Here is a 12,502-nt window from a genome sequence, read left to right on the forward strand (position 1 = left end):
AACTGCTTGTTATGTATATGGTATTTATGTGTGTGGTTAGATGTTTCAGATAAGTGCTCACATTTTAAGCCCTGAGCACAATGTCTATACTCTTACTCTCCCCCACTTTGTGCTGTTACCTTTATGTATATATACATTTGGTCTATCAGCTAAAGGTGCTGCAGAAATCCTTCAGCACAAGGACCTCGCGCGCATGATGGCACCCAGATGTCAGCAGTCTTTTTATCCCCCCAAAAAAATCCAGGCCAAAAAGTTTGCAGCCAGATGTTAGCTGAGAGTTAGGGTCTATTCACACAGCAGAATTTCCGCTTGGGGAATTCTGCCTCAAATTAAAGCCCATAGACTTCTATGGGATTCCGTACTCCCATTCACAATTCTGAATTATGTTTTTTGATGCTTTTTTTGGAGTAACACGCAATAAGAAAAACATGGAAAGGAAAAACTCCATGTGGGTCTAGCATTTCATCTTTCTCTGTTGACTCCCAAATAACGTCACAGGTTTTGTCTTTTGATATTCTACCACACATTCATCAATCTACTTATCCTTCTGCAGTTGGGGTGCATTCATACCACATTTGGCTGATATTGTTGGCTGGGAAATTTTAAAACCGGCCGCTACCGTATCCCTGCCGGACCCAGCACTGTATATCATTCATTTAAATGCACCGACCGGAGACAGATATTGACTCCGGTCAGCTCATTTTTGCACCATTTCGGTTTTGTAACCGAGCTGAAAACTGCTGCATACCACAGTTTTCTGTTCGGCTACAAAACCGGATGTGGTGCAACAATGAGCTTCTGAACACTGCACAGGGCTGTTCCTTACACTGTAAATGGCTGCACATGTGCAGTCCACACCTTTTCCCTACTGGGAGATTTCTACCTGTTCTAATGATCAGCAGGGGGTATCATCAGTCGGACTTCCACTAATTACCTAGTTAGCCCCTATGCTATGGATACGGAATAACTTTAAAATTGTGGGAATACCAATTTAAGGCCCCTTCACATGGAGTGAAAATTGGCCAAGCAGTCCTATTATTAACCAGTGTAAGGCTATGTTCACATGGCAGAATTTTCGGGCAGACATTCCACAGACAGCAAGCAGGGTAGCATGGAATTGTGCTGTCTCTATAGACAGCAATGCATTTCTGAGCAGATTCTGCTGAAAGAATTGTCAAATCTTTCTGTGGATGCTGGAATTGGAACTTCCACAGCAGATGTTTCCGCTGTGGAAATTCCACCATGTGAATGGTGCAGCAAATCCCATTGAACAATAGGAATTTTTTAACAGAATTTTTCCACCTGATTCTGCTTGGAAATTTGTTGTGTGAAAGAGGCCTAAGAGTGCTTTTATAATGTGTAGTTTTGCTGCCAAAACCAGTTGTGGGTAATGATTTGGATTAACAAAACACACTTTTAAATCCATTACACAACAAGAGTTGATTCAAGAGTAAAAGGAGCAACTGCTCCTTATAATCCAAACCTGACTTTGGCTCCAAAACTGCACTGTGTAAGAGCACCCTAAAAGGCCTAATGATCAGCCAATGAATGAGTAAATACTTGTTTATCAGTTTATCACATTGTTGGTTGCCCATCTCCTTGTGTTAACAATAAAAATGGAAGAGAGCGGGCACACAAATGATCAAGCAGTTTTACTTCCAAGAATTGGCCTCTCTAAAGGGTTGGTTGGGCCCCATGTTGGTCAATTATCTGCCTATGTTAAAGTACCTATGAGAGCATCCAGTACCAGTAGAAATGTCTTATTTTATCCAGCTGGTTGGCAAATCAGCTGCCAAGTCTGGGCCAAATGGTAGTTTAATGTCCCAGTACAGGTACATGGTCCTGTAGTACATGTAGGCCCTGTCAGGTTGAGTCCATCAGTGACCTGGGGGCTCCACTGACCTGGGGGCTCCCTTTGTTCTCCTGTTGGTTAAATAAATGTGATGTATTTTCCTTTAATGCATAGACTGGATCTCTATGTCTAGATAGTATACAGGACCTGTGGAGGTCTCAAGGACCTGTGAGTAAGCCTGTCACAAGTTATGTTATGCAGTTACATGATTTGTTGTAATATGTACTCCCAGAGAGCACCAGCTTTAACCTATGACCCACAGCTTGACCAGTGGGCTTTAGTCCAGCCCCCCACTATATAAAGGGGTGGCCATCTTTAATTAGCTCTCTTTCCTCAGACTCTTCTGAGAGTAAAATCAAAGTCTTTGCTGAGGCAGCAAGCACCAGAGGCCTTAGAGTCAAGTGATCAGCATCTGGAGTACCCCAAAAGCTACAAGTCTATCCAGTAAGTCTACAAGTCTATGTCTGCTGTCACTACATCTAGTCAAGTCCTGCACATAGTCAAGTCCTGCACATAGTCAAGTCAAATCTAATTACAAGTCAAGGTCAAGTTTATTACAAGTATTGGTCCAGCAAGTTGCGAGGTCCTCTGGGTACTGGCCACCTCTCTAGGAAATCTGGCCTTAGCTGTGAAGATAATTACACCAGTCTTCTACTCAGTAAAGTCTCAGTCAAACCATAACTGGTCGTGGACTTCTTATTCACTACTAGCCTGTGGGATAGCGGAGAATCCGGGCCCGAAAACTTCACTGGCGTCACAAACACATAGGGGTCAATACCATCCGACCCACGGGGTTAATAACATCTGATCCCACCACTCTCACCGCAACAACTGTGGTCCCGCCATTCACCGCAGTGTCTCACCACAGTAGCTCTAGGTAAGAGTTGTAGAATGTTTCACCTTCTACCATGCTGCTTTGAACTACAGCTGAATTTTGCAAAATGTATGGATTCATTTAAGGAGATTTATTAAAATCTGTGGAGAGGGAAAGCTGACCAGTTTCCCATAGCAACCAACCAGATTACTTTTTTTCAGAGGCATTATCAATAATATAGCAGCAATCTGGTTGATATGCTAAACTGGTCATCTCCAACTCTTCTACACAGGTTTGTATACATATCCAAAATAGTTTTTAGTATCTTGGAGGAGGTAAGCCCCAGATAAAACCCATAGATGAGTCGCACTGTTTCTACAAAAATACTTTTTTTTTTGTATTAAGACTGTCCTAAAGGTCCCTGAAGCCTTTACTGTGTCTGCATATGCCTCTTTTCTTAAAGTGTTACATATGAAGGTATTCCTTGAAAACTCCCTAGGCCTGCAGTGAGAGGAGCCCAACTCTGAATGTCTCCTGACACTGAGTCACAAGATTTTCCTGTAGCCACCACTAGGAAGCTCCATGGTTTCGGTGCGTGCCCTTCTTGTAAAAAAATGTCTTCTTGTAGGGAATATCTCTACCTACACAACCTGGATGCAGGTGGTAATAAAAGTAATTAGCCTTTTTTATTTATAAAAGTTGCATCTGACACACATAGCTAAATGTCTTCCTGTAGACCTAAGCTTTCTTATATCCATTAATTATATAAAATCTCAAGTGTCCTTGCTCTTCAAGAGCCAATGGGAATGTGCCATCTAGTTTTTCTTTTTTTAGATCTCTTTACTGAAATTGTCAAAGTACCATTTATAATGTCAAACATAAATGCACAGTCCTGGACCCGCATATTTGGCCAAATTTATCAAAATGTGGCACGTAGTATGATAAATTTGTCGCACATGCACATCTGTGGAATTTTTGGGTTCTGTCATATTGTTGTAAGCACGATCAAAACTTTTGAGACGTCTCTACATCATGTCAAAATTTTTTTTTTAAGTAAAAGTGCCTATTTAAAATTTAATTTTATTAATTTCACACAGTGAACCTAGTACACAAGACAATACCAAACTACAGAACTGCTGATTTTTGGTCACATAATATACCCCAAAAAATTGAATAAAAAACTATCAAGAAGACCCATGTACCCCCAAATGGTACTGATAAAAACTAAAGATTATGGTGCCAAAAATGTTACTCCTATTCAGCTGCAAAGCCATAAAAATAAAGGTCATAAGAGTCAGAAAAGGGTAATTATAAATGTAAACTTTTTTTTAAACTAAAATAAATATATTTTTAAGTAGTAAAATAAAAGCTATATAAATTGGGTATTGATGTAATCGTACTGACTCTCAGAATAAAGAAAACATGTCAGCTTTACTGTAAAGTGCACTGTGTAAAAACAATACCACCTAAATTTGCTAGATTGTTGTGTGAATAGACTTTGAATATCTATGGAGAAACAAATGGATTGGACTAGTCAAAATCTTGACATGAACTCTCTTTAGTTGGACTTGAAATGAGCAGTTAATATATGATTAATTAATTTTATAAATTGTTTGAGTAGACCCTTGAACTTTATTTAACGTTTTGTTGAAATTCCAGAAACCAGGGAAGAAAAAAGTACTGACCCTTCTGGACCATTTACATACCAGACCAGACAGTATCAGCGAGAAGAGAGTATAGACAAAGACCAAGAGATGAAAGGGAAGAGGTTATACAACAAAATGGCTCTAGATGTTGAGGTACCTTTTTCCCTTTTTTTTTTTATTTTTTTTACTGATATATGCTTCTTTTACTTATGATTTTTGCTTTTGCATGACTATTTAGCATGGTCCACTTGTTTTTCAGCAACGGAATTTGCACAAAGCACATAGAGCACGATCACAATGTGTAGAAGAGAACATCACAAAATGGGTGTTTTGTGGGCTAGTACAAACTCCAGTGGGCTGTTTTATTAAAGGGGTTATCGAGGAAAAAACCTTTTTTTTATATATCAACTGGCTCCAGAAAGTTAAACAGATTTGTAAATTACTTCTATTAAAAAATCTTAATCCTTTCAGTACTTATGAGCTTCTGAAGTTAAGGTTGTTCTTTTCTGTCTAAGTGCTCTCTGATGACACGTGTCTCGGGAAACGCCCAATTTAGAAGCAAATCCCCATAGCAAACCTCTTCTAAACTGGACGTTTCCCAAGACACGTGTCATCAGAGAGCACTTAGACAGAAAAGAACTACCTTAACTTCAGAAGCTCATAAGTACTGAAAGGATTAAGATTTTTTAATAGAAGTAATTTACAAATCTGTTTAACTTTCTGGACTCAGTTGATATATAAAAAAAGTTTTTTCCTGGAATACCCCTTTAAATTCTGTCCTGAAATACTGGATTAAATTTCCTCTTTAATTCTGCCTTTATTCTGCTCACACAAACGATTTTGGATGAAAATACAAGCTTCATTAGGCGAAATTTATCAAAACCTGTGCAGAGGAAAAATTGCCCAGTTGCCCATAGCAACCAATCAGATTGATTCTTTCATTTTTCAAAATGAATGTTGTGGGCTATGGGCAACTGTCACGATTCGGCTGGCTGGAGGTGGATCCTCTGTGCCAGAGAGGGATTGGCGTGGACCGTGTTGGTGGACCGGTTCTAAGTTGCTACTGGTATTCACCAGAGCCCGCCGCAAAGCGGGATGGTCTTGCAGCGGCGGTAGCAACCAGGTCGTATCCACCAGCAACGGCTCAACCTCTCTGACTGCTGAAGATAGGCGCGGTACAAGGGAGTAGACAAGAGCAAGGTCGGACGTAGCAGAAGGTCAGGGCAGGCAGCAAGGATCGTAGTCAGGGGCAACGGCAGGAGGTCTGGAACACAGGCTAGGAACACACAAGGGAACGCTTTCACTGGCACAATGGCAACAAGATCCGGCGAGGGAGTGCAGGGGAAGTGAGGTATAAGTAGGGAGTGCACAGGTGATAACACTGATTAGGCCTGGTGCGCCAATCAGTGGCGCAGTGGCCCTTTAAATTGCAGAGACCCGGCGCGCGCGCCCTAAGGAGCGGGGCCGCGCGCGGCGGGACAAGACAGACGGGGAACGGGTCAGGTACGGGAGCCGGGACGCGCATCGCGAGCGGGCGCCTCCCGCGTCGCGAATCGCATCCCGGCTGGGAGAGATATTGCAGCGCACCCGGTCAGCAGGTCTGACCGGGGCGCTGCGAATGAGAGGATGCTGCGAGCGCTCCGGGGAGGAGCGGGGACCCGGAGCGCTCGGCGTAACAGCAACATTTCTCTGCACTGTTTTGATAAATCTCCCCCATTGACTTCTATGGGATACTGCTGCTGAATTCTGCCCTACAAATGAACATGTTCCGAACTTCCTTCTTTTGGTTGATATCCATTCCGCCGGGGAAATTACACTGCCAATATTCTGCAGTGTGCACAGGGGATTGGAATCCCATTGAAAACAATAAAACTCTGCTGCATGCGGAGTTCTGCCCCTGAATTCCGCTAGATAAGGTTTAGCAGTGTGGACAAGCCCTTATTGTGATGAAGGTGGAGTATTAGAGACCACACTTCTTCACATCACTGTAGCTGTTAGTAAAGTCTATTATCTCTAAATGTAACATAACATTACTTTGGTAAAAATAGTTTTAATGTTTGTATCATTGTCCTTACAATAAATAACAGTATTTAATATACAAACATACAAGACAACATTTATTATATTATAAGTCCTTTATGGATACAGAGTTCATAGGTGTGCATAATTCCAACTCTACAATTATCCTGTCGTGTACAACAAATATATAGCTTAAGTAATGCAGCCAAATAGGTTCCAAATATTATTACTGAAGCTTTATTGGTTATTTGTGAGATATAGGAGCAAGGAGAGAGTTTAGAAAGAGGGTTTAAGAAGCAAAGTTGTTTAAATACATTTAGGGGAAGCATTTGTGTGTTGTAATTATATGAAAACAAATCACTGTTTTAATGCAGAATATGTATTGAGCTGTAAGATTTACAGATAAAATATCATTGGTGCATAATCTATAGATCAATATTTAAATTTTCGCTGTCGCTGAATTCTAGGCTTCTGTTTATTCGCCTCTATCCCTCCTTGAGGACCCAGCACCTTTTTATGTCCTTCATTTCTTAGGTCACTGACGGATGTTGGAATGTTAAGTTCTAGACTCCTCAGAGGCCTGTGGTTTAGCCCACGAACCCGTTTAGCTGGATTTGGCCTTACATTGTCAACATTTCTTCTGTCTCTGAGAGAATTTGCTCTAACAAAAGGCAAGAAACTAGCTGGCACAAGTTTAACTTTTTGATTGATGTCTGGTACACTGCTCTTCTGCCTGGAGGAGTTCTTTCCTTCACTGACTGGCGCATTACCCTGTACACTGGAAGAGTCTTCTTCAGGGTTAGCAAGCGAGGCCTCTTCATTGACAGCTGGAGCATTGTTGTCATCACCAGATGACACTTCTGGGTTAGCAGAATAAGCTTCTTCATTGACAGCTGCCACAGTATTCTCTTCACTAGGTGACACTTCTGGGTTGGCAGCTGCTTCATTGGTCTCGTCATTGGAGGGCTCATTTACAACAGCAACTGCCTTATTCTCTTCACTCGAAGAAACTACAGGGTTGACAGCCTTTGCATCCTCACTCAAGGACTCTAACTTACTACTAGACTGACTGCTTTCCTCACTTGAAGACACACTTGAAGCCTGGTGTTCCTCACTGGGGGCTGATTTTTGTTTTTCTGGAACTGATGCATGATCTTCGTATTTTGCTTTAGCTGGTTTTGAATAGCCCTGAAATCCCAAAACTGAAAAAGGATATGAATAAATAACATAAGTAAATGTTTCATCACTACAAAAAGCACATCGTTTTTGGCAGAAAGAAAAATGTATTTAGGGGTTATCCCAATAAAAAAAAAAAAAAAAATTAAGCTCTTGAGTAATACACACCACTATTGTAATACTATGCATACAAAAAGACCCTCTCTATTTTTCCTTTTAAGCCTTTTTACCCTTCTGCAGAACCAGTGTAAACCATATATTTTCAGGAGTGCATTGGCCATACCACTGATTCCACAAACAAATCAATGAGAGAGAAATTATAGAGGGCGATGAGAAAAAAACTAATACATTAAAGGGGTACTCTGCCCCTAGACATCTTATCCCCTATCCAAAGGATGGGGGATAAGATGTCTGATTGCAGGGGGTCCCACAGCTGGGGACCCTCGCAATCTCCGCTGCAGCACCCAAGACATCCAGTGCACGGAGGGAACTTCGCTCTGTGCCGGATGACTGGCGATGCGGGGCGGAGGCTCATGACGTCACGGTCATGCCCCGCTTGTGATGTCATGGCCATGCCCCCTCATTGCAAATCTATGGGAGGGAGCGTGGCAGCCAACACGCCCCCTCCCATTGACTTGCATTGATGGGGCGTGGCTGTGACATCACGAGCGGGGTGTGACCGTGACGTCATGAGCAGGGCGCAACCATGAAATCACAAGCCTCTGGCACTTCACCCAATGCTCTAAACGAATGCCGGGTGCAGCAGGGAGATCGCTGGGGGGCCACCGCTGGGATATCCTTTGGATAGGGGATAAGATGTCTAGGGGCAGAGTACCCCTTTAAACACATTTTTCTCCACAGTGTTCTCAGAGGAAAATGAAATACCAGGTAAAATTCAATCAGAAAAGGTGAATTTTCCCTTTCATGTCACCTGTCTAACCCAGGAAGAAGTACGGTGCCGTAAAAAAGAAAAAAAAAACAGATAAATCACCCAGGTCCAGATGGCACTCACTCCAGTATTCTAAAGTAGTTAATAGACCAACCCCTATTTGTAATATTCAAGGACTTTATAGGAACAGGGTCTATTCCCTAGGACTGGAGAATAGCAAATGCGGTAACAATATTCAAGAAGGGGTCAAAAAGTGACACCGGGATTAATAGGCATGTTAGCTTGATCTCCATTGTATGTAAAATGTTTGAGGGTTTTCTAGGAGCCACTATATTGGAGTATCTCAATGACAATAGATGTATGACTCCATATCAGCTTGGGTTTATGAGGGATCGGTCCTGTCAAATTAACCTGATTAGCTTTTATGAGGGAGTGAGCTCAAGACTAGACCGAGGTGAATCACTGGACGTCATATATCTTGATTTTTCTAAAGATTTGATATGGTGCCACATAAAAGATTGGTGCATAATATGAGAATGCTTGGGATGGGGAAAATGTGTGTAATAACTGGCTTAGTGATAGGAAACAGAGGTTGGTTATTAATGGTACTTATTCTGATTGGTTGACTGTTAATAGTGGGGTACCACAGGGGTAAGTTCTGGGCCCCATTTTTTTTAAATATATTTAATAATGACCTTCTACATTGTATAGTAAAGTGTTAATCTTTACAGATTATACAAATCTCTGTAAAGTGGTGAATACAACAGTCAATAGTGGATAACGTCGATTCATTTTATACCAAGTGAAGCATTAATTTACAAGCAATAAGAATTACATTTCTATACAGCAGGCTCTTACCGATACGATTCTCTCCAAGTTTAGGACCATTGAATAAAATGCCATATTTTTCTGGTTGCTCACTGATTGGTTCTTCTGATGACTCACTGTTGCTACGTTTATTAGGGTTTAGTGAGTAAAGGTTTCCAATTTCTAAATTAAAAGCATCACCATTTTGGGGGCCAGGAAAGTGGAATGGTTTTTTGTCTACAAAAATAAGAACACTAATTAGTACAAGTTACCTATAAATTCATGAAAGTTTTGTCCATATCAGCTGAACCTATTTTATTATTAGTAAAACGAAACAGAAACAGCAGGAGCAGTATATGTAAAAGGGGTTATTCAGGAATGGAAATCAGAGCTAATTGCTTTAAAAAAAAAAAAAACACACACTCCCTGTCTGTATGGGTGTGGTTCTGCAGCTCAGTTCCATTGAAGTGAATAGAGCCAAGTTGTAATACCACACACAACCTGGGGACAAATGTGGAGCGGTTTTCGAAAAAAATGCTTTCTGTTTTTCTATTCCCGTATAACCCCTTTAACAAATGCCATAATGCAAGATGAAATGATGGGTTACATACTGTAAAATAAAAAGTAGTAAGTATAATAGTAAAGTCTATTATTAAAGTCTATGGGGGAAAAAAACACATCTGCACTGACCATGCTTTTCCATGAACTTTAATGAAACATGTTTTGTTTTTGTTTTTTTATCTATGTGAACCAAACCTTAAGATGGTACACAAACTAATGAGGATCAGTCTGGAAGCTTACAAAAATTGATAATATGATTTATCTTCATCCACTGAAGACCCTCCCCCCCCCCCCCCCCATTACATGATGTACTAGCTGACTATTTCTTCCAATAATTTTTTTATTTTATACATTTTTTTATTTATTTTACCATAAACAACATATTGTATAGAGATGAGCGAACTTACAGTAATTCGATTTGTCACAAGCTTCTCGGCTCGGCAGTTGCTGACTTTAGCCTGCATAAATTAGTTCAGCTTTCAGGTGCTCCGGTGGCTGGAGACTCTCTCCTAGGACTGTATCTACCTTTTCCAGCCCACCTGAGCACCTGAAAGCTGAACTCATTTATTCAGGCTAAAGTCAGCAACCGGCGAGCCGGAAGTTTGTGACGAATCAAATTACTGTTACTTCGCTCTTCTCTAATATTGTACACTGTTTTCTGTACACAGGATCTATGAAAAAAACCTTTACTATTAGGAAGAATATTGATATGCAGGATACATTTTTAGATTGTACTTTTTATCCCACATTTATAATAAATATTAAAAGTGGATGCCCACTTTTAAACCCCATTTTATTTGGAATCAAAATAAGTCCAAATAATTTCTTAGATGGAGTTCAGAACCCTATTGCAAACTGCTTTCAAATTAAACTCAATAAAAATCAGGCAGGTAGTATTTTGTCGTTATGTCTAAGTCGTTTTCGTCCGGTAGGTGACTTCCATTAGGGAGATAGCGGGAGAAAACCCTGTGCATGTCACTTCTTTTTCTCCAGCTATCTTTGGCCGCAATAAAGGGAGTTCTAATGGACGTCGAGTGAATGGAATCCTATTTGCCCGTTTTAACTCCCGGTATGCTCCGTTACAATAACGGACGTTAATGGCAGCCAAAGTTGAAGAAAGAAAAAAAGCCATTAACGTCCGTTTGTAACGGAGCAACAGTGATAGAGGGAAAGGAGCCTCAGAAATGTCTGTATAAGCTCTGTATAAGAAATGTTTAAATACGGAAAAATGTATTCAAAGGCAGACATTCACATTAGCCCCTTAATGACCAACGGTACACTTTTATGGTGGCTCAGCGGTAATTGAAAGTAGAGTTGGCTCAGGAGCTGAGCCGACTCTATAAGCGGCAGGTGTCGGGTGTATCTTACAGCTGACACTTGCCTGCAACTGCCAGCATCAGACTTCGGTCTGATCCTGGCAGTTTAACTCTCTACATGAAGCAATCAAAAGAGCTCATGGCATGTAGAGGGTGATTAGACACCAGTGACACAATCCTAGGGTGCCAATTGGTTACTACATCAGGGCAGGCCTTCTAAAGGCATTTGTGCCTGTCATGGTAGATTTGCTTGTACAGCATGCCTAGAGCATTTAACTGATCAATACAATAGCATTGCATTCATTAGCAGGGCAGTGTTAAGGTCCTAAATTTGGAGTATAGGTCCTCTGTGTTGCATTTTGCTCATCAGAATCGCCAGGACTTACCGCTGTGATGCAGACACAGAATGCATCTGCATCATGCTAGCAAGAACCTAACCTTACACTATCTTTTATAATTCAGAAAATCTTGTAGCTGTTCATAGGGTGTATTCCCATGTGTGGTACTTCTATGCCTCAGTCTGAACGTTGTACATGCAGATTTAAATGCACATTTTCTGCAGTCTTGCTGAAAGTTTCATCCTTGCACTGCAAGTCCACAGAAAATATGTATCCAACTTTGAATGTACTGTACAGTACTGCATGCAGACTTTATCTGAGACATAAAAATAAAACCTACCCAAACCCCTTTTTCACAAGGTAAGAGATATGAAGTGGTAAGAGATATGAAGTAACAGCAGCACTCACCATTGGTAGAGCTAAAACAATTCCTTTATAAATTGCATGCCATAGTCAGTAACACTGGTGGTTACAGAGCAACAACAGTTTTGTGGTATGTTCCACTGTCACTGGCCACCGTGTAAGTGTAAACCTTATAAACCTTATATACCTACCTGAAATTATAGCTGGCGTGATACTTGCGGGTGATACCAACTAACAGTTCCGAAAAAAAAGCTAAATACTGAATTGTAAAACATACTATAGTAAACCCTAAGAAATGTGGGACACTTTATGGCACTTCATGTATTAAATACTAATTAAACATTTATATACGGTACTATTGTTACCCAAACTTTTAACATGTAAACTCTATACTGAAGATTTTTAAGAAAAACAATAATTGTGTAGCCTAGAAAACTTACCACCAGATAGATGGTTGATGGTACTTTTCCTAATGAATGCAGTTTGTATTTATTTTTTTTTTATTTTTTGCTTACCTAGTTTTTTTGGGCCGGCCAAGCAAATAGCGGCCAGACACAGAATAATTAGGATTTTCATACCGACCAGCGCTGCTCACAGCTTCCCACAGCTTACTTCAATAAGGTCGTGGGGAGAGGCAACCAACTTTTAAATGAAGGTGTATAGCCACACCTCTCAAGAATGCTATATTTGGTTTAGAGAAGGGTCTGGTGTGTACAGATAC

General features: G+C 40.7%; 2 protein-coding genes across 4 annotated transcripts in view; one reads left to right on the forward strand and one right to left on the reverse strand.

Annotated features, from left to right (window-relative positions):
• LOC130281722 (ribosome-binding protein 1-like) overlaps positions 1 to 12,502 on the forward strand; it is a 115,591-nt gene that overhangs the window by 75,540 nt on the left and 27,549 nt on the right. For all 3 annotated transcript variants that reach the window (XM_056529252.1, XM_056529253.1, XM_056529251.1), the window contains one exon: positions 4,326 to 4,465. The gene's annotated coding sequence lies outside the window, so the exon portion shown is untranslated. The remainder of the gene's footprint in view (positions 1 to 4,325; positions 4,466 to 12,502) is intronic.
• Positions 6,418 to 11,501, reverse strand: LOC130283152 (uncharacterized). The gene is made up of 4 exons (XM_056532346.1): positions 11,467 to 11,501; positions 11,045 to 11,178; positions 9,255 to 9,440; positions 6,418 to 7,533 (listed from the first exon to the last, which is right to left on the reverse strand). The coding sequence occupies exons 1-4, from the start codon at positions 11,499 to 11,501 to the stop codon at positions 6,764 to 6,766; spliced, it is 1,125 nt and encodes a 374-aa protein (XP_056388321.1). The 3' UTR covers positions 6,418 to 6,763.

The sequence above is a fragment of the Hyla sarda genome, chromosome 7 (genome assembly GCF_029499605.1).
Source record: "Hyla sarda isolate aHylSar1 chromosome 7, aHylSar1.hap1, whole genome shotgun sequence".
Classification (NCBI taxonomy): domain Eukaryota; kingdom Metazoa; phylum Chordata; class Amphibia; order Anura; family Hylidae; genus Hyla; species Hyla sarda.